This window comes from Protomyctophum parallelum (genome assembly GCF_964188405.1).
Source record: "Protomyctophum parallelum genome assembly, chromosome: 10".
Classification (NCBI taxonomy): Eukaryota; Metazoa; Chordata; class Actinopteri; order Myctophiformes; family Myctophidae; genus Protomyctophum; species Protomyctophum parallelum.
The window spans coordinates 16,148,261-16,171,513 of NC_139704.1; the positions used below are offsets into that span (position 1 = coordinate 16,148,261).

The following is a 23,253-nucleotide window of genomic DNA, read 5'->3' on the forward strand; positions in this document are numbered from 1 at the left end:
AAATGTTTATAAATGCTTTATAACAGGTCGTTATTTAGTGTTACCAAATATTGTTTTGAATCATTACCACAGTTTTACAAAACAGAGCATCAAATCCAACTGCTATTAAGGTTTGACATTGAAAAAAGAAAAGAAAGAAAGAACGGGGAAAAAAAGAAAGTAAAGAAAACTGTTCAGAAAGGCTCAATCACAATTGATTCCAGATTGATTCATCTAACAACCACCTCTAATTGTCTAAGGCTGTTGTGAGCAGTAATACATTAATAATACAATAATATTGTTTCGAGAGTGAAAGTCCAAAGTGTCCAAAAATACAGTTAATTAAAAAAAATCACACTTGTGTGAATGTGAAGTGAGGGGAGCTCTTATCATACATCACATTCTGTGCTCAGCCAATCAAATCATCACATTCTATGCACAGAGCTGTGCATAGAATAGAATAGAATAGAAATAGAATAGAAAAAAGGACAGTACTTAAGTAAATGTACTTGGTTACTGTCCACCAGTGATCATATTGCACCAACCATCTCTAATTGTCTGAGGCTGTTGAGAGTCACACGAAGGGAAGAAAAATAGAGGGCAAAGCGAGACAAGAGAGAGAGAAAAAAGTGGGCGCGCAGTTCACAGCGCATGTTCCACAAATACAAAGGTAAAAATGACCACAGGCAACGCTCGTCTCCCATGTCTCCATCTAATTCGCTCTCGTTTGCTTCCAACACAGCCATACCAAGTCGCCTCCCTCGCTTTGTTATGAAATTATTCAGAGAGAGAAATGTATGGGTCCGTCACGAGACAAAGAGGTGAGAAGGAAAGAGCAGGAGTGTGGAGATGAAAGGAGTAAAGCGAATAAGTGATTAAGTGAAAGAGAGCGGGAGACAACGCAAAAAATAGACACGGACGGAAGAAATGCAAAAGAGGCCTCCCCCGGCATGACCTACATACCTGCTAAACCTGCTGTCAGCAGTGGCCTGCTCCGCTCTCATCACTTAGTGAATTACTTTACATAATCTTTGGATCCTCCCTGTACTGTCTGTCTGTGCGCGTATGGCGGGGAGAAAAACTGCACGTCGATGCTTTCCCTGACACCTATTGTGGTTATGACATCAATGCAGAGACAGGCACTCGGGCCACTGTAAGCCCGACTCTAAGAGAGCTATATCGAAGCCCGCCAGCGCTACATGAAAGTGGGACATGCCACGGCTACCGTCAGCGTGGAGGAATTTGTATAAGCAGCACGTTTATTAGAGAAGAGAGCGGTGCATCTCACTTGCGCAGCCCACGGTCGTTCGCTGGCACGTTTGAACTCCAGTACTCTGCCTGAGTGCTCATAGTTCAGTTATGATGAGACTCCTCAGCAATTGGGAAATACGTTTTTTTCATGAGAGATCATGGGCGGAACGGTCAATATGATTCAATCGCTTATCTAAGGCAGGAATGAATATACTGTAGAGCATGCAGCGGGCCTGTTAGGACAGCTGTCTGTCACCTTTTTTATTTTCAACACCAAACAATTGATAAATGAGTCATCTGGAATTTCAAATTAGATTTTTGTTATCCATGACAATCTTTTTGTGTCCCATCTTGAAATCAATGTGTATTATTGTGCTTAAATATTGCATATTGTGTACACATTCTGTACCTGTTTTTGTATTTGTGTATATTTAAACCTGTCATGTTTATTATTATTATTGTGACATTGGAAACTGGCTAATTGGTTTGGGCTTAGGTGGCATGAGTCACCACCCATCGTTAGAGCCAATCAGTTGTACCCCTTCCTGTATATAGGTACACACCCATTCCCTGTCACACTATTCCTGAAGAAGATCCTAAGGGATCGAAACGTTCAATCAAATAAACCAGTGGAGCTGAGTTTTTCATACCAGTGTTGCAGACTCTATTTTTTCTCATTTTTTCTCTTACCCCAACGTTCAACCCCTGAATTTACCATGATCTATAATGTATATAATAATGATTGAACGATTACTATTGCAATTTATTTTGGGTCACGCCCCTTTTAGCTTAGATTGACTGGCCTATATAGAGACCATGCATTGTAGCTATCTCCAACACGGGTCTGTCAGATCAAATCCCATCTCCGCTCCGAGTCAACTCCTTTTCCATGTTTTTGTGAGCCAATACGAGCAGAGGAAATGGGATAAGGAAGCTGATCAAAAGAGCAACTTCAAAGCAGCACAGAAAATGTTTCTTCCCTTGTAGCTTATTAGATGAGGCCCAATTCTCTTTGAAGCAGCCTTCTGGGCCATAGGTGACCAACATAATGGGATGTGCACAATGGTGTCTTCTCCAACTTCAGGCAAATGACCAGAGAATGTCAGTGTGTTCTTATTCAGGGCTGTGTGAAAATTGAATTGGGGGGGGGGGGGGGACTCGCTCGATAAAGATGGGAAAGAATCTAAAGGCTATTTTAGACGTTGTCGCATGACCTATTCTACAACTATCACTTGACAAAAATGTCTGACAAAAGCATTGGAAACATCTGAGAGTGCGGATATTTTGTAGAGTGACAAGGCTGTGTATAAATTTGCCTTAAATTGCCCAGAATCCAAGGACAATCAGTGGACGTCTACTGCATTAGGTTCTGTACATGGGGATCTACTGCATTAGGTTCTGTACATGGGGATCTTGTGGTTTGAAGTGCACAACGGTTGGGCCTTGTTTTGTTCTACTGCATTAGGTTCTGTACATGGGGATCCACTGCATTAGGTTCTGTACATGGGGATCTACTGCATTAGGTTCTGTACATGGGGATCTACTGCATTAGGTTCTGTACATGGGGATCTACTGCATTAGGTTCTGTACATGGGGATCTACTGCATTAGGTTCTGTACATGGGGATCTTTGGTCTGAAGTGCACAACGGTTGGGCCTTGTTTTGTTCCGTCTTGTGCTGAAATGGTCGGTGGAACAGATAACTGTTTGATAAACCAGTGACCTATAATCACAGCAGCAAGACAAGGCAAGACACCAAGAGGTGCTTAACAATAAGGAGCCAAGCAAACTGAAATTAACAATAGTAATAAATAATTGCATGGAAGGCTGTGTGTATCCTTAATGGTACTCACCTACAATGCCACAGTGGAGCTGTGATTGGTGTATACTTGCTGTGTCTAGAGACTCCACACAGTCAGCGTAAAGAGCTGTAAAACTCAGGCATTGCCTAATGTCTACAGCCACTGGCAGCCGGCTCCCTCGAGCGCCTCGTACACTACAGTATACGTATACTACAGACACGTTGTTATGCCAAGTGTTAATTGTGTGCCGACAACTCTTAGCCACCAGCCACGTTGCTCTCCAAAATTGCATTTACATCAGTGTACCCGTTACTAACCAAAGGCCAAGACAAATGCCGCAAAACATCCAATTAAGGAAGGACCCAAATCCCTCTTTGCTATTGCTGGAGAAAGGACATGAATGCATAATACACTTCAACAGAAGCAATTTCCAAGAAGAGCTAGTGTAGCATTGCATTTCGTGAAGGAGAGAGAGAGAGAGAGAGAGAGAGAGAGAGAGAGAGAAAAAACATTTCAACCTTCCTGTGTTGTGTGGCTGAGTTGCTATGATACTTTTTTGTATGGCTTTATACTGCTGGAGGTAAAGTGTGTTGAGTTTCAGAAGAGTCATTCATGTAGACCTGTTATGCTGTTGCACTACAGACTACACGCTGTACCACTAGGGAAGTAAAGTACATCACAAATCACACCCCCCAAGAAAATAAAACCAAAGACACACACACACACACCATAAAAAACAGTCCTCTTAACATGTATAAGAAGGGATTTGATAGATCATGATAGAGGGGGGAACATGAGAAGGATCTCTTTTGAGCACCATACTCTATTGTCACTTGTAAAAGTTTGCATGTAGAGAGGCTCTCTTACAGCTGGTGACAGTGTGGCACAATCAATAGTTAACACTACTAACTGTAGTGCTCGGTGCACTACAGTTCTCCGCCAGGCCAGTAGTAGAAGTCAATATTAGCCAAACACGATGAAATATGAAAAATCAGACAGGTCTGTTTTGATGACTGTGACTGTGTACTGATTTGCATGAGGTTTCATATTGTTTTTTGTAATAAAAGAAAACAGTATGAAAATAGGTGTAACCCTGTTTTTATTAGGATTTGTTTGTGATCATAATATAGGATCACAAACAAATCCTATTATATACACACACACACACACACACACACACACACACACACACACACACACACACACACACACAGGTATCATAAGCACATTATGAAGTCATAATTGTGAAGGTTTTGAAAGTTTTCGCCAATAATGACATGCATAAAAAAGGAAAAAGGAAAAGTTCTAAATGTTTAATGGAAAGAGAGAGAAACGTTTGGAATGGTGAGCTCCAGCGGTGTCTGTCCTCTCATAATAGTAACTTTTAAGCGGTGTGCTCTCTCTCTCGCTCTCTCTGCTGCACTGAAATTGAAATGGCTGTGATAGCCTGCTGCGTCTGTCTATCTGTCAGTCCCGCCCAACCCTCTCTTCCTCTTCATCTGCCCCACGGGGGACATCGTGCCTGGCTTTAGTATCCCATTACAGACCACTGTCCCCTGGCTGTCTGTGGCCATGCTCCCAGTCACATCCAGGTATAAAGACGCCTGCTACTCCTGCAGTATCCACTGTAGAATAGTCCTCCCACACAGACACACAGCTAGCTCTCTCATCGTGCAATCAGCCACCAACAGCGGCCATGCTTTCGAGCTTTGGAAGCCGGGAGGAACGACTTCTGATGATTGATTGAAAACCCAGGCACCCCGGTCAGCCGAGAAATCATTGTAGAGAGATGTTTACCTTTTCCACGTTCAGGTTCACACTGAGAGCACAATTACAATTCCATGGAGTTGTTTTTGGCCAAATGTAAAATATAAATAAATGCTAAACTGTGTTCATTATGGGCACTGAGTAACAGCACAGTAGGAAGGAATAGCTGTAGTGCATACTGCAGCGTCGTTTTAAGCTTGTGTCAGTGTCATGTGTAAAATGTTAATGTTTTGCAGCAAATTTGCCAACAGTTTGATTGAAGGGAAATATCGTTACACTTTTGGAGCTAAGACACTAGATATCGACTCAAGTATATACGAGAATTATACTGCATGAGGGAAAAACTAGTCCTGCTCACAACTGATTTATTAAATAAATCTGAGCCTAAAGCCAGGAATAAATTTTATTTCTAGCTTTAGGCTAAGAGAGCGTTTTTTAATTTATGTGCGTTCGTGGAGCTTAGTTCTCCAAACTTACTGAAAATAGGTTCTCTATAGATATTCAAAACACAATAACAAAAAAGCGTATTCGTTTCCATTTTATAGCATGTTATGAATATTCATAAATTTATTATTATTAATTATTATTCTAACTCAATATGGTGAGCTTTTATAACTCATACTGTACATATGGATATTATTAATTTGCCTGGGGCATAGCCTTATATTTACATATATATATTTACTATATACACTGTGTGTGTGTGTGCGTGCGTACGTTTACATACACCTTCTTTCACACATATGAATATCAATGATACTATATTGCCGCAGCATGGTTTTAATCCTCTCTAACGAAACTTTGCCTATAATTAACGTAAAGTCAGAAACAACACTTCCCAAAGGGTTTTGTGTACCGAGAAATCGCGTAGACAAATCTCCGCCAGTCACTCGTCAAAATAAGCTGTGTTACACAGACTGACGGCGAGAAGTGTGGTGTCCAATTTTCACATGTCTCACAAGAGAATTGACAGGATACACGTTCAGTTAGTATAGAACTAGTAATTCAAGCTCTGTATTGTCTTTACAGCGGTGCGAGCTAAACGCCTGAACTATATATTTAAGAAAATTAAAGCAGAGTGTACAGTGTAAACAACAGATGGAATAGTATGGTGGCATTAACCAATATGTCTTTTCTTAGCCATGGTGCTGGCTGGCAGCAGCCCACACTGTCTAAGCTACAGACCGAGCAGACATATGTGTGGAGGCTTAGCAGTGATTACCATTAACGCATTATAATGATGATGAGAGTGAAAACTAATAAAGTGTGCATGAGTAAAGCGCTTTCCCTGAGCTCTACAGTATATTCAGTGTGACTGCATGCTGGATTTCAGATGTTTAGCTGTGATGCTCACAAGTGACAGCATGTGAGATATATTGCCATTATGTGAGAGAAGCATAGTGTGAAAGTAGGCATGACAGAAGCAACGTGTGAACACACAAGCTGTTTGGTGAATGTTGTCGCCATCGGGCAGAAACCTTGTATCTTCATACTTCAACTTTTTTTCCCGTCTCGTATTAAAGGCGGGCCCTACTTAGTCGTACTGGAGTGCCAAGCAAAAGCTGTGAAAATAGCCGATCTACAAGCTCACAGTGGCATCGCGGTGTGTTGTGGTTGCAGTCTGTAGTCTACTAGATCTGTTATTTTCGCAAATTTTGTTTGGGTAACGGTTTGGGACAACATTGACGATAATACAGAAGGAGCGAGTCATTAACACGTCTCATGCTAAGACTAGAACTGCAGGACAAGGAAAAATCCTGATGATAAAATCCATGATGAAACAAAACACTGTAAAATTGAAGTTCATACATTATTTTTGTGTGCTTCTCTCTCCTGCATTGGATAAAATATAGGTATCCAGACCTCACAATATAGCAATAACTACTATGGGAATATAGAATAAACTAGACAAAGTGCCAATCGGCACAGGTCTCCACCAGGGCAGGTCAGGTTGTGGCCTCATGGTGGCGCTATAACAGGCTGTTGAGGAAGATTTGGGCCGGAGGTTCGTGTTGGAGGGATGCAGGTACAATGTTTTTCCATGTGTGCATACATAAGTTGTATACAGATCGATGCAGTTATAGCTAAAAACAGGAATTGGCCTGTTATAGCGCCACCGTGAGGCTGATTTTGAGGAAAAAATTGTGGCATGTCGTCCTCGGCCTAGTGAAAATGTGCGTGTATAATTTAACGGAAATTGCACACTGTGTTTGTGATTTGTGTCCTTTTTTCGAAATGGACGAATCGTGTGAGCTTTGGAAGCCAATCTTAGCCAATCAGGATGGAAGATGGGAAATGGTGCCGTGTTGATCACATGACTATGGAGATCATGTGTACCGATTTGCGTGAAATTTGGATAAAATCTGAAGGAGTAATAATCGAAAATGTGTTTTACATATGTGGGCCTCCTGGTGGCGCTATAAAGAGCAGATGTGAAAAATTCCAGACAAAGGTTTTTCCTTGGCCTCTAGGGAGTTGGCATACAAAGTTATCCACATATCCGTGCAGTTAGAGGTAAAAACACTTTTCGGCCAGTTATAGCGCCACCTTGAGGCTGAGTTGAAATTGTTCATGTGGCATTTCGTCCTCGGCCTAGTGGGAATGTGGGTGCACAATTTCACGGAAATCACGCGATGTGTTCATGATTTGCAGCATTTTGTTTGAAACTGAGCACTCCTGTGAACTTTGGAAGCCAATCTTAACCAATCAGGATGGAGTCCGATAAATGTGAAAGACCCGTTTCGTTGAATGGCTCTAGAGAGACTGTGTACCAATTTGCGTGATGTTTGGACAAAATCTGTAGGTGTACTGTGCAAAAACTTGTTTTGCACAAAGCGGCCTCCTGGTGGCGCTATAACAGGCCGTTCTGGAAAGTTTGGGGCAGAGATTCATCGTTGGCATCCAGGGAGTGTGTGTGCAAAATTTGGCATCGACCGGGTTAACGGTGGCCGAGATTAGCTGCTCACGGACACACGGACGGACACACGGACGGACGGAGTGCAAAACATACTCTCCCCACATGCCTTCGGCCTGGTGGAGACAAATATCACTTAATAGCTTTACAACGTTACATTTGTCTATATATGGGACTTAAGTGGTTAAGTCCGAAAAGAGTTAAAGGTCTGCCTTTGGAGTTAAATTAGGGCCAGTGATTTTATTCTCCACTTACTGTATACAGTAAAGTTATACAGTATATGTCTTATTGGTGCCAAGAAAACAACAGTCAAACAATATCCTGGCAGATGCTCATTACAACCCAGGCATGCCTCCAGGTATTCCCTTGGTGAGTCTTGTTATTTATCTGCCCCTCAAGTTGTTTGAGCTATCATTTCCTCTCAGGCTATCATAGCTCTGAACGAGGACCCAGCGTGTCTTTAGCCTAGTAAATACCTGCTCACCAATATAGCAACGTGTGTGTGTGCAGGGGCGCAATAAGGGTTTCGTCCCCTGCCAGCGTCACATTGGTCCCCCCCAAATGAGTTTGGGGGTCTCCCCCTGGCTGGGGGGTCCCCCCCTTTATCCCCCCTGGCTCCAAAGTTATCTTAGGAGTAATACTTTTGAAATCCTGCGTTCATAAACTCGATATATTTTGAAGAATATATTTTGTCCACCCCTGGTTTGGCCCATCTACCGTGTTCGGTTGTTTGGAAGTTGTTACACCGCCATCAGTGACCCAATGTGCTTTGCACTCTGTGGTGATTGCGTAATGATTCTAATAATACAGGAACAGGATTCAATAGGTCACCACTTTTGGTGTCACGCACCAATGTTGGTAACGTGTATTGACTAGATCAATAGGAGATGAATGAATATACTTTATCCTCTACTCTAGTACAGTGGTTCCCAAACCTTTTCGTGTCAAGGACCCCCAAATGGACATGTATTAGCCCGCGGACCCCCCCCCCCCATTTGAAGAGAAGAGAAGGACCCCCATAAGAGAAGATTTATACAGCTCTAGCAGTAGCAGTGATTCTCAACCCGTTTAATTTCAAGGACCCCGCTGCCACAAGGGTCCATTTGGTTCCAAACTATAGCTGTACCCCCTGGAACTCGCGGCTCAAGGACCTCTGGGGGTCCCCGGACCCCACTTTAAGAATTATATTATTATATTACACCATTTTGTGATTTATGGGGAAAGGAGGAGATCGACGCCGCTAGAGAATGCTCCACAACTGTCAACACCCGGTAAGGTGCAACTACATATTTAAAACATGCGAACCCTCTCCTCTCCTGAAAACTGCCCAGGTGTTGTACATTTGATATAGAATAGGCTAATTTACAGATGGTCAGTGAGTTTTGACCTGTTCGAGGCGCTGCTGATAATGTGGTTCAACTTTTACGTTTTGAGACACATGGGAGGAGGAGGAATCACAGCCAGGTAATTCATAATAATAATAATAACTGTGCCAAAGCAGTTTTGTATGTGCATTGAGTCACTGGAACAACCTCTCTGTAGTCTGACCCTAACCATAACCCCACGTTTTGGTGGTTAGACCCCCCCATCCCCCCCTCCCCTAGGGTGGTGGGGGGGACGGGGGGGACGGATTTTATCCCCCCCTAGCGTTCGGTCAGTGTTGCGTCGCTGTGTGTGTGTGTGTGTGTGTGTGTGTGTGTGTGTGTGTGTGTGTACGTGTGTTACATCTTGTGTACAGGTACATGAGTAGTAAAACGTATGTTTGGCTTCCTTCAGACAATGCAGCAGCATAGATAACATAACATTCAAAACAACAAAAACACAGCAAGCACTAAATTGCATAATGTGTAGGTGTTCATTCGACATGGGTTCCATGACCCCAACCCTGTCCTAGGGTGGTTAATGGGGGATGCCAAACTATTGTTTGATTGCGCTTTGTGTTTCATGAAAGCTGTGCATTTTGTCACAAAGAGAGAGCTTTGCAAACACATATTTTCTCTGCCCTGAGCTACTGTACTATTTGCCTCATGAGATTTAGTGGAGTAGAAGTAAAAGTACTGGCAAATGGAAATACTCAAGTAAAGTACAAATACCTCAAAATTATCCTTAAGTACAATACTTAAGTAAATGTGTTTAACCCCCTAGTGGCCAATGACGTTATCTGCGTGTTAAATCAACAAATCCCTCGTGGCCAAGGACGTCATTGACGTAATAGACGTACTGCCCTGTCAGTAACTTAGTCAAATTAAGCTTAAAAACGGCCAGGAACATCCACTATCGTGCACGCGCGCCGTCTCTATGTGATTCGCGGCAAAAAATGTGATATTTTGGGATGTTCCTGGCCGTTTTTAAGCTTAATTTGACTAAGTTATGAAAAAGCTAATGTTATCTTAGCAATCCGGACAGCCAAGCTATCTGCTTGGGGTCAAACTAGCCTCGGTTGTTTACCTCCGTTTGACAGGAAGTGATTTAGCCAGATTTGACACTTTAGCCAAAATCAGCATAATGGTACGTTCCCGCCATCTGGTGGCAATTCTGGGTATTAATTTGAAAGTGAAAGTAAAACATGATGTACAATAAAAATGATTGCTGGATAGAAATCACAGCCGCGGTCACTGCTATGAATATAGCCCGCACTCTATTAATTTAATAATTCTACACATGTAGGAGCAGGACAGTTAGGGCTTTTATGTTATGTCGTTTTTGCACCATTGTATATTACCACTGTAGGCTACTATATATGTACAAACTGACATCAATCCATCAAAGGACACCAAAGGAAATTAAAAGATTTCCAAGCTTACAACGGTGCGTGCTCCGCTGAAGCAATATAATTAAGTTCGGGACCAAGGCGGGTGCTCACTCACACCTTTGCAGAGGTAAAACATATCCGATATTTAAAATATCGGATATATGTCAATGCAAAAGTCGTCTTTTGAGAGAGAGCTAGAGAGAGAGAGAGAGAGAGAGGGAGGGAGGGGGGCATGGGCCCTCGACACTGTCGGTTTGCGCGATAAAGAACAGTAGCCTATACATTCATAAGTGAATAATTATAGGCCTACCTCGTAGGCCTGGGATCCTCTTGTCTGAAGAAATTATAATCCAGTGAGTTTATCCAGTGAGTTAAACTATTCTGTGTGTGGCATCCATGTGATCAATATCAATATACATTATTATAAATTCTGTCTGTCTGTCCGTCATGTTTGTGAACAAGCGCGAGTGGAGGTGAGCTTGCTTAAAACTATGATATGACTGGCCGACTTTCAAACACGCTGATGCCATTCATTAGGCTAATGTGGTCTTTTATTTTTTATATAGGGTTAATTAGCCCTATTCATTTTCCAATGTGAATCGGATCGGCAGCACACACACACACACACCGACAGTCAACTGACTCAAGGAGCTCCGTAACAAAACAATTTCAATAGGCCTGCCGCCTACTGCAGGCATTACTACACTAAACAATGTTGGATTCGTACAGTGCAGAATGCAGATAAGCCTATGTTCTTATTATAATTGTGAGTTATTATTAATGTGGGAAATCCATGTAAATGCCTTTCCGCTAGTGTTACGTAACGTTATGAGCGTAAACGCCATTGTGAATGAGGACCATTATGTTTAATAAGAGCTTGGGAGCCATTTGGTCTCCTCCTGAGATTAGCCGGTCCGGCTGCACATGACTAACATAGGTTGCGTTAGCTTGTGCTGCACGGTGAGACTGACTTACAAAACAATGACTTGCAGAGTTCCAGTAAAGCAGTGGACAAATTAAACAAAAGTTGCAAGGCTCCATTAAAAGTAAAGTCTTGTTTTAAGCTGAAATTTTGAACTTGACCACTTTCAACCTGGTGTCCTGATTTTGGGACACCTTCTGTTAGGCAGGAATTGTAAAAGAAAAGGGGGAAAAAAGTATCAATACATTCCATCCGCAATGTGTTGTGCAGCTTGTAGTGGGGCTATTTTCACCTTTGTACAACTCGTACAACAAGGTATTATTTCTGAAGAGTGGTCCCTTTCAAGGTTTTGGAACATTGTAGCCGAGGAGCCACAGGCCCAAAATTGGACAGGACCTGTTATGTCATGCCGTACTTTTTATTTGTGTGGTGCAACCACTCCTACAACCAGCAATGTCCGTGTACCTACCTGTTTGTATCAGTGGTCATGAGCACGAGTGGTGTGCGCTTGCGTGAAATTGGAACACGGGGTAATGCTGCGTGCGTGCATTTATTAATACCAGTAGGGGGTGCCAGAAACAGAGAGAGGGGTAGTGCTGTGAGAGAGAGAGAGAGAGAGAGAGAGAGAGAGGGGAGTTGCACCACTCGGTTCACACAGGTGTGATTTTTTCTATTCACTTGGTCCTTAAGGTCCACAGAATGAGAGGCCTGCTCTGGTGGAAACGTCGCGGAAGATTCTGAATCAATTCCAAGCATTAGTTTTGCACAAAAAACACTGTGTGTGCTGATGAGGTCAGCACAAATGTCAGCACATTTTGGCAAGTTAGGCCAAGGGGTGTTTTTCGTGCAAAACTAATGCTTGGAATTGATTCAGAATCATGAAAACCCCCTAGATTGACATGTCACAATTGTCACATGCTACTTAAAGCATGATGAAAATTGGAAAATGTTACCATATTGGTTGTCTATGGTGTGGTATACAAAAATGGCCATAACAGTTTTTCGCAATGTTTTCGGCAGGGCAGACCTCTCATTCTGTGGACCTTAATGACCAAGTGAATAGAGAAAACACAAATAAAAAGTACATCATGACATCACAGGTTAATCCTTAACCGTTGAGCTTTTGGGCCTGTGGCTCCCCGGCTATTGGAACCTGTAAGAAGTTACATGTTGAAGGTGGAAGTGGTGTGTGTCACAAGTGTCACAAAATTGAAATAGCAGCACCTGAAAAAATTCTGCTTTGGAGCAGTACTTGTAAATGTACTCGGGTGCGTTCCACCTCTCAATGCGAATGCAGAACTTTAACCGCGTGCCAGGCAGGCCCTATCTGTCCGCACCCAACACAATCTGCCATCTGGAATGAGACCCCGTTCGCTACATGACACTCCGACCGGCACAACAATCACCGATAACCCCAAAGACAGAGACGGATGCCGCGCCAGGCGTGGCCATGCAAGACACAATCAACAGGCAAGCAGGGAAGTCGAAGCTTCCCCCGTGATGGAGAGACTTGAGCCGATGCCTATTCAGACAGCAGGACAGGAGAGGGGGGCTATCTCAGATAGATCGATTTGAAAGGCTGCAGTCACTCTTGGCCTAAATTAATTGAATGTCAGTCAACGTGAGAACGAAATGGAGGCGTGGAGGAGGAGAATGACGGGAGACTTCAGCACTTTCTGCAGAGGCAGGAGGCAGGGTGGCTTCGGGGTTCAAGCTTTGTGCCCCGGCACGCCTCCAAGAGATATACGATTAGATCGACGACAGCGCCATTGAGTCGCCATAAAATTGTAGTAAATAAGACATCCCATGTGGTCTACCAGAAACATTTAACAGGTTCTTATATACAACAGGTTCATGCTGTGTTGTCAGACTATACTGCAGGCATTGCCAAGCACCAGCATGCACGCACAGGCCGGCAGCACAAGAACACCACCTCTCATAAGATGCAATGGAAAAGTTCTAACTGCACTCACGTGTAAAAAATGCCCCATCAAACCAGTGTGGAGGAAGAATGATTTGCACGGCTGCAGTATCATTTATGCTGTGTCGTGCACGCAGACCTCTACGCTCACAACAGTGGCATCTGCGACACGATGTGAGCTTGTATATCAGCTGTTCTCTGCGTGGAATACTGTTGCGCAATGAAGTATAAATGTCTCCTATGGGTGCACCAACACCTCACTAGCCAACACACAAGAGAGGTTGAATGAATTGAAACCATGCGCTCCCCAAAACAACAGGTTTGGAGATCTGTTTGGAATTGATTACATGACACAGTCACTCGTCTGACCAGTCTCAATGTTTGTAAACAAATAATTGGTCTATAGTCTTTAGTTTGGATGGTTTTTAGGAGTGATGCTTGGTGGTTGATGGGAGTGGAGTGACTTACCCTCCATTTCCTGAGTGCACTGTCCTGTGTCCTCTTCTTTTGCCTCCTCAGCTTGGTGTTCTGGCTCTGCTAGAGACACAAACAAAAAATCCTGGTGTTTTCTACTTTTCTTACATTATTACCAGTAAAATGTACATACTTTGGACATTGATTGCCTGTTAGTGAATATAATTTGATGGTGGCCATTTTGCTCTTATGTCATACTTAAAGTGGTATTTCCTCCCAACATGCAAATATGACATGAGAGCAAGATGGCCGCCGTGTGTCAATTAGTCAATACGTTCAAAGGGTGATAATAATAATTTATACATGAAGTGATGAAACACAGCCTCCTCATGTGTGGTACACACAGTTTTATAATCAAATGATGAAACACTTGCATGGCACACGGCCTCTCGCACAAACCTTTGTCTTCGTCTTTTTTGTCTTTGTCGGCAATGGCGTCATCTTCGTTTTCATTTATATCTTTCTCCTTTAGGTCGTTGGGATCATCATGGCCTGAATCTTCATCTGGAGGTAAGCCAACAGTGGAATACAAAAAAAACAAAACGAATTCAAGGTTACAGTTAAAGCGTAAACATTGCGCTTGCAACAAAAGGCAGGAAACAAGGCCAGTTAGTATACTGGCAGAAAATTGCCCAGAGATCCTTCAGACTAATGGGTTGACTGCTCTATTCCCGTTCAAAGTGTGTCTAGGCAGGAAGAAAATGAGGAAAAACAGACTTAAATGGTCTATAGAGATTAGAAAAGCGTGCTAGTTCTTACACAAAATAATACACTTTACATACTGTACACGACGATAGCCTTACACTGATCTGTGGTCCCATTCTCATTTTTGATAATTAACATACAGTACACACAATGTATGAATATACGCACGTCGCACGCACGTACGTACGTACCCCCCCCCCCCCCCACACACACACACACACACACACACACACACACACACACACACACACACACATACACACACACACACACACACACACACACAATAGAGAACGATAGAACGGACTCATTTTGGGTTGGATGAGGTAGCAGGTGCTGTTTTGAAGCCGTGGGTATACCTAGCTGAAACAGCCTCTCCGTTTGTCTCTCAAGAGCATAATTACATATCTCGGGCCTCTGCCAACATCGCATGGCACCATTTGCTTTAAGTCTCCCTTTGAATATCTACAAAATTCATGTTCAGAGAGGCTGAAAGCTGTGTCTGTCAAATCTCTGTCAACGGGATGGGATTTGAATAAAACACAAACAGGGAGTCGACCTGCAGCAGCCAGTATGCAAATGTAGAATCTTAATTATATTTCAGCTGCGCGGCAGAAAAAAATGGAGAATAGAGAAATGGCTCTCACTCTAAGCTAATGGTTGCAGGCTAAAACTCATTCGCGCGCGCGCACACACACACACAGACAGACACACAGACACACAGACACACACACACACACACACACACACACACACACACACACACACACACACAGTATATGAACTGTGGGTTCTGCACAACCCAACTCAATACAGCACAACGCGACACTGGAGAGCGCAACTCTCTACCAGGAGGCATGCCTTACTTACTACCTCCATTCAATCTTTCTGTCTGTCTGGGGCATGTGTGTTGTGGGGTTGTGTGTTAATATTAAAAGGCATAGTGTCATCACTGGGACAAACATGATGTTACATATTCCAGTCTAATACTTTGTAATGTTTGCATCCGTCAAAGCTCCAATGTCAGTAGCCTACTGTAGATTCTGCATATAATTCTGAACAGATTTCTGGCATTCACTGTTAATTCCTTGGGTTTGTATCACCATGCAGTCAATCAAATCTGAGTTTTTTTTCCTGCCTTTGCGTGAGGGAAGCATGCCCTGTAATGTCATTGACATCACAGCTCAACAAGTTGACATTCAATTCTACATGAAACTGAAAAGCAATAGCATGTAGATGTACACAGCTACTGTATATCTGAAGGTGACAGACCATGGCAGCATAGTTTCAGGAATGAGACCTCACTTCAGTGTGCGTGCGTGCGTGCGTGCGTGCGTGCGTGCGTGCGTCATTCGGCTTGTGATGGAGAAAGAGAGAGAGCAGAGACAGAGACAGATTAGTCTGTCAAACCATACGATATAAACGCATGACAAACATTAAATTCAATAGAGACGTCCTCAAACCCAGCCAGCATGCTGTTCAGTGTTCAGCAACGCTATACTGTATGTGATATATTCAAGATGGCACTGTATTAGGCTACCATATATTTGTTTTTTGGTGCATGCATTGGTGAGCACTCTAAACTGGCTAAAGTGGCAAAAGACTATATAATATATATACTAAATATATTTTTGGGGCTTTTTCCGCCTATTCCCCCACCAACAAAGAGTCTGAGAAATGTAGTACATGCTGTCCCTCTTGGTGCGAGTTCTGTGAACGAGGGGTGGTGATCTTTTCTACAGACACTCTGACAACAGGACATGATGTCTCCTCAATGTACCCGCTGATCCCTTACAAAAGCAGGCAGACTGAAATGGACTGCAACTGTACAGTACCTGGGTTCTGACTCTCCATCTCCACGTCGCCACTTTCAGCAGCATCTAAAAGAAATAATAAAGAAAATGGAAAAGAGAGGGTTGCTTTCAGCCAAGAGAGAAACAGCCCAGTTTTCATGTGGCTGGAGATGAAGTGACTCTGCTCCCTGATATCATCTCCCAACAGCCTTTTTCATTGTCTCTCTCTGTCACGGCTTTGTCTCCACGCACTGTGTCACGAGAGAGCAATGGAACGACAAAGACATGCAGAAATTAAGTCCCCCCCCAAAAAAATGAAATAAAGTAAAGTAAGAAAAAGACAGAGACAAAAAGTGACTTACGAAGCTATATATAATTGAGGGATTTCTCAGTTCTGTGCTTGTGCGATAAGAGAAGCTATTTTTTTGGTTGTTTTGCAAGAGTGGCGGAGCACAGCTGACAGACTGAAATGGAGCTCGGTGTGAAATTCCATTTCCAGTGACAATTGACATCAAGGAGGACTGCATACAGCTAGAGGGCTCATAACATCTGCCAGTGGTCCACTGTGGTGGAAAAGGTGTACTCACATTTTGTACTTGAGTAAAAGCATCAATACTGCAGTGTAGAAATACTCCGTTACAAGTCAAATTCTAATTCAAAATGTACTTGAGTGAAAGTACAAAACGTATTGGCATCAAAATGTACTTTAGGTACCAAAAGTAGAAAGTTCTATTTTTGCAGAATGTCCCATTTCATGTTTTCAAATGTCTAAAACAATATTTTGAAAATAGCAGATCTACAAGCTCACGCATTGTGCGCTTGTAGATCGGCTATTTTCACATGGCGGAAATGCATTTAGGGCTGAAGTGGTTAATGTATGTTTTGCAATAACTAAATGGATAACTAAAGTTTTCAAATAAATGTAAAAGTGCAGTATTTGCCTCTGAGATGTAGTGAAGTAAAAGTAAAAGTATTGGAAATGGGAATACTACCTCAGAATTTTACTTAAGTAAATATACTTAGTTATACTTTCCACCATTGTACGTTACCATTCTGTAGCTCCTCGTCCTCGTCTGTTTCCTGTTCATCTGAAAAGAAGGAGAGAAGAAGCCTCTTGTTAGACAAAAGGAAGATTTACAGTAATTTCAAACAGGACAGGACTTGCAGCACAAGATACAGTATCACAGTTGTGGCTGTATGTTTTTGAAGGGCGCTAGCCCCTCCTATAAACAGCTATAGTGTAGATTCTTTTTTTTTTTTTTTTTAAGATATGTTTTTTGCGGCTTACGCCTTTTATTGATTTTTGAAGGGACAGACAGTAGGCTGACAGGAAACGGGAGAGAGATGGGGGGATGACATGCAGTAAAGGCCGTGTCGGGCTCGGGAGTCGAACCCGCGGCACACTGCGACTGGATTACCAGTCAGGTGCCCAGACCGTTACGCCACGGCCTGGGCTAGTGTAGATTCTTAACCCAAACATTAAACATTAGAATTTACGTCATATTATGTGTCTGAGCAAATCGTCTGTCTGTCTGTATGTCTGTATGTCTGTCTGTATGTCTGTCTGTATGTCTGTCAGTATGTCTGTCAGTATGTCTGTCTGTATTTCTGTCTGTATGTCTGTCTGTCTGTCTGTATGTCTGTCTGTCTGTCTGTCTGTCTGTCTGTCTGTCTGTCTGTCTGTATGTCTGTCTGTATGTCTGTCTGTCTGTCTGTATGTCTGTCTGTATGTCTGTCTGTATGTCTGTCTGTATGTCTGTCGGTATGTCGGTGGAAACCCTTGGCCAATAAGGGACCACCATTCTTGGTGATGTAACAAATTAAGGTATGTTTCAAGGTTTGTATACATATGGTCAATAATTGATTAGTGCGCCCCTCATTTCACATGGGAAGTGCTTTAGAAAGCTGTAGCTTCGATTAAAACTGCATTTGTGTGGGTACTACGCAAGCAATCCTTTTCGGAAGTTCACCATTATGAAATATTACATGTTTCAACTTTCAGCATGGCATCGCTATTCTTGGCATGTCATTTAGATGAAAATGTAAAACATTCTAAAATGTGGAAATAGCGGATGCACAACCTCAACCTGGGTTAAATATATCCCGTATCAGGGCATGAATGAATAACCTCAGACAGCAGAGCTGAAATGTGATCCTCTAATGTTCAGGTGAAACCCAAGTTCAACAATAACACGGAACAACTTTTACAGCCCTCAAATATGTTCCACACTTTCTTTCAATGCTTTCTGGCACTCTCTAACCCCCCCCCCCCCCCCCCCCCCCCCCCCCAACACACACACACACACACACACACACACACACACACACACACACACACACACACACACACACACACACCCACACCCACACAAACTCACACTCACACTCGCTCTCTCTCTCTGTCTCCCCCCCCGTCTCTCTCTCTCTCTCTCGCCACACACACCAATGACATTTGGGACAAATTGAGTAAATGAAAGCCATGACACCAATAAGCGAACATGCTCCACAATGGCTATTGTGCAGCTTCTATAATTGCTTTTTTAACAAGCTGCAGAGAGAAACCATTTTTTCATATCTATGCAATTTTGCCCTGCACTCAGAACAATAAAAATGCCAGCCTCTATTTAATGGGAAAAAGACCAGGGTTCCACCAGAGCCTCGTGTTTGTCTCGAGTGCCTCTGTCCATCAAATAGAATGTTGGTGACACAGAGTAGATGGCAATCGTTTTTATTAATCATGATTGGCATTGTAGGCTGGAGCCACAGCCACGAGGCTGAAGAGAACACTTCAGTGGGAACGGAGGTTGAGATGAATGCGTCAGTGTGGCCCGTACAGGCCGGACAAAAGGTTACACTGCGTTTAAAAATGCATGCACGACTGCTAGCCGCCATGACTGCTGTATTTGTCTTCAGTGATCCCGAACAACAACATGTCGGATAAGACAAAGGGGGCGTAAATGCTAATCTCGGGTGTAATGAGATCATCCCTATCCACCTCACGCAGAATGGAGCCGTATTCGATTAGTGATAAAGGGCAAAGAACCCTTAAGGTACGTGGCCAGAACACGCATGCAAACACAGGCTAAAGCAGACACACACAAAAGTATTCGAACTACTTAGAATACTTTTTTTCTGGCGCATTTGATGTGTAATGGTTTTGAGTTGAGCTCAATGTCTACACTGAGCTAAGCTTTGCCACCTTGACCATGGAGTGTTCAGTCACGAGGAACAAACAGCAGGTGGCAGCATTGTCACAGCGTTGCTTCATAGCTATACAGGCAAACCGGCTGTCTCCATATTGAGTTCCCAGGATGTAATAGGAAGGATCACTGAAGGCTGAAACAGAACGCTACATAATATTGCCTTAAAGTGAATGCCACTAGAAATAATTCTGTATACATTCCCCTGTAATTCGTTGTGTGAGTGACAGACACTACTGTAGTCAACATCAATTCTCCAGTATACAACACACCGAATCACACACACACTCTGAAACACATTATGACTTATTCATGCCCACATCAGTTACAGATGTATCACAAGGACATAAACAATTTAGAGGCTGATAGTGGACCATACTAGCTATATACTAGTGTACGCATATTTTGCGCTCTATTTGCCTAAAGCCTGATTTATACTTCATTGTACGCCAAAAAAAAAGACAATCGCACAACGCATCATTATGCGAAGCATCAAGCATCACTTGTAGATTGGCCATTTTTGGCCAGTGACACCGTCATAATGACAAAGCATGGGCTTTGCCTATCATCAGGTCAGTGCTATGAAATGTAGCACAAAACCAAATGCTATACGACACTCAGTAGCTTCTTCACAGCCAGTGAATGCGAATAATAATAATGTGAATAACATGCAGGCACACAGAACTACACACACTCACGCAGGCTTTGTCAGACAGCCTAGTTACGCTCTATCTCTCTCTCTGACCCTGTCTACTGCTCCTTCCATTAAAGCCAACTGGAGCGAAGGACAAAAAAAAAGAAAATAAGAGAGAGAGAGAGAGAGAGAGAGAGAGAGAGAGAGAGAGAGACAGAAAAAAATAAGAACCCTGAAAGATTCATGACACGTGGAAAATACAGAGTGCACCCATATGACCAAAAGCTAGCTGTCATTCAAAGACCTTTTACATAAAAAGTGTACTGTACGTGCATGCAATCATGTGTGTGTGTGTGTGTGTGTGTGTGTGTGTGTGTGTGTGTGTGTGTGTGTGTGTGTGTGTGCGTGCGTGCGTGCGCATTAGACAGTACGTATATTTCCATTTCAACATTGCAAGTTGCAACTACTGTACACTAATTTCCTCAGCAACAGAGCGTAGTGTCTGTCATCCATTCATGTCTTCATGTCTTGTCATGCTTCTACAGTACATTTCTCCCACAGTTTCACCTGCATCTACATTCCCTTCCTCCCGTCTTTCCCTAATTAAACGTCCAGCATGCCAAGTGGGCAGTGGTGGAAAAAGTACTCACATGTGTGTCACTTAATAGTAAAAGTACTAATACTGCAATGTAGATATACTCTGTTGCAAGTTAAAATTCCAGAATTCAAAATGTAGGCTACTTGAGTAAAACAGTATTGGCATCAAAATGTACTTAAAGTATCAAAAGTAGAAAGTACTCGTTATGAGGAATGTCTCATTTTATGTTTTCAAATGTATACAAATATTTTGAAAATAGCAGATCTACAAGCTCACAGTGCACCGCATTGCAAGTTGTGACGCATTGTGAGCTTGTAGATCTGCTATTTGCAAATGTCCGATATGTATACAGGGCTGAAGTGGTTAAGGTATGTTTTGTGATATGATAATGAAAATGTAGTAACAAGCAACTAAAGTTGTCAAATAATTGTAGAGGAGTAAAAGTATACAATATTTGCCTCTGAGATGTAGCGGAATAGAAGTAAAAGTACTGAAGATTTGACATACTCAAGTATTTACCGCAAAATTGTACTTAAGTACAGTACCTTAAGTAAATGTACTTACATTGTAGTTACATTCCACCACTGCCCATTAAGTGGACTCAGCCTCAGCCAGATATCGATCTCAGGCTCTACTCTATGTAGTGTCTATAGGACATTTCTGTCTGTGGTATATGATGATGACATCCACTAATCTCACTAATACCAATCAGATACCAGAATAATAGACACTGGCGGTGCTTCTTGCCAACTTAGGGTGTGCCCTCAAGATGCCCCTCGATCGTACAGTGGTGGAAAAGGTACTCGCGTTTATCTTTACCCAAGTAAAAGTGTCAATATATACTGCAACGTAGAAATCAGGTTAAAGTACAAATGTATTGGTATCAAAATGTACAAGTCCCAAGTGTTGGCTCACTATGCAGACTATCTTCGTTTTACAAGTTTTAAAATGTATACAAATCTACAAGCTCACAACGCAATACATTGTGAGCTTGGATCGTCTATTTTCAAATGGCCAAAATTTATATAGGGCTGAAGTGGTAATAATACTAAGTAGTTATAATAATCAAAATCTACAAAGTAACTAGTGACTAAAGTTGTCAAATAATTGTAGTGGAGTAGTAAAAGTACTGACAATTTGAAATACTCCAGTAAAGTCAAAATCACCCTCATGTGAAGTGAGGGGCGCTCTTATCATCACACATCATACATCACATTCGGTGCTCAGCCAATCAAATCATCACATTCCGTGGTACAGACACACAAAGCTATATGGGCTAGCGCCCCTCAAAAATATGCACAGTACTTGAGTAGATCTACTTAGTTACTTTGGCTGGAATTTGACTCCCTGTTTGTGAACAGAATGGCTGTATTGGACACGCAGTTCTTGAATTTCATGATGTGAGTTACAATACAATGTGGCTCATTGTACAGTACAATACGTGCATAGTACACACAGTACGCACAACCGTGGTCAGCAGGGAGATGTATTTTCTTTCTAAACTATATGTACTGTAGGAATCGATTCCTATAGTTGCATACAGCTTGGTTGCACATCCGCCTTCCTTCCTGCCGCTGACTAGACAACAAACCAACACAGATGGTGTTGATGAGAAGTGTCTGTTCGTATAGAATCGTCTCTCTCTCTCTGCAACCCACAGAGACCAATCAAGTCCCTTGCCCTTGACACAGCGGCACAATACGAAACAAGTGCACATGTAGCGATCACAGTACGTGGGTGGGTTGGAGCAGCCCTATCATTATGTGTCGTCCACAAACCTATTTACCATAGTAGAACAAGCTGCTGGAGTGTGTTCTCGTCATTAGTGTAGTGGGTGAAAGCATTGTGCTGCTGGGGCGTTAGACATGGAGGGGGTGAGGTGGTGCTGGCTGGGGCGTGAGTGGTTGTTGGGGCTCTCTCTGGAGAGAGTGCCCCAACAACCACCTCTCCACCTGCCGTCCCTATTCTGGGCATGTCATTATAGCAAGACCTGTGGCCAATTTTACAAATGTCTTCTGCATTTATGAAAACAATTATGAAACAAGAATGACATAACTGCCAGGTGCAACAAGCTCTTTGTTCGTTTCCGACGACGTTCTTTTGTTGGTTCACACACTGTTTTGTTATGGTTGTCCTCTAGCTCCAGTTAGCTCATAACATTAAAGGGCTACTTGTTGATGTTTGGGAGACAAGAAACACTTTCCTGGGGGTTTTTTATGTGGGTAATATCTGTTTTTAGATATTTTAGTATTTCAAAGTGCCCATGGGCTCCATGATGTCATGGATACTGGGCTCACTTACTTCCTAGACTATATGACAGCCCACCCCCTAACCACAAGGACTAGCAGTGGACTAAAGCATTATGGGAATTGTAGTCCAGGGAGGAAGTGAGCCCAGTGTCCATGACATCATGGAGCCCATGGACAACTTGAAATACTGAAATAGTAAAAACACAAATTACCCACATAAAAAAAGTGTTTCTTGTCTCCCAAACATCATTAAAATAAGATCTGGTTGCAAAAGGGGTAGCCCTTTAACTTCT

The 23,253-nt window shown here is 42.7% G+C and overlaps 1 protein-coding gene across 3 annotated transcripts in view; it reads right to left on the minus strand.

The window, feature by feature from the left end:
• macrod2 (mono-ADP ribosylhydrolase 2) overlaps nt 1-23,253 on the minus strand; it is a 689,196-nt gene that overhangs the window by 24,183 nt on the left and 641,760 nt on the right. For 2 of the 3 annotated variants that reach the window (XM_083775642.1, XM_083775640.1), the window contains exons 10-13: nt 17,329-17,367; nt 16,322-16,366; nt 14,181-14,285; nt 13,776-13,844 (exon numbers count right to left, since the gene is read on the minus strand). In XM_083775642.1, the coding sequence (XP_083631768.1) occupies nt 13,776-13,844; nt 14,181-14,285; nt 16,322-16,366; nt 17,329-17,367 (258 nt within the window). The remainder of the gene's footprint in view (nt 1-13,775; nt 13,845-14,180; nt 14,286-16,321; nt 16,367-17,328; nt 17,368-23,253) is intronic. The other variant, XM_083775641.1, reaches the window with a different exon arrangement.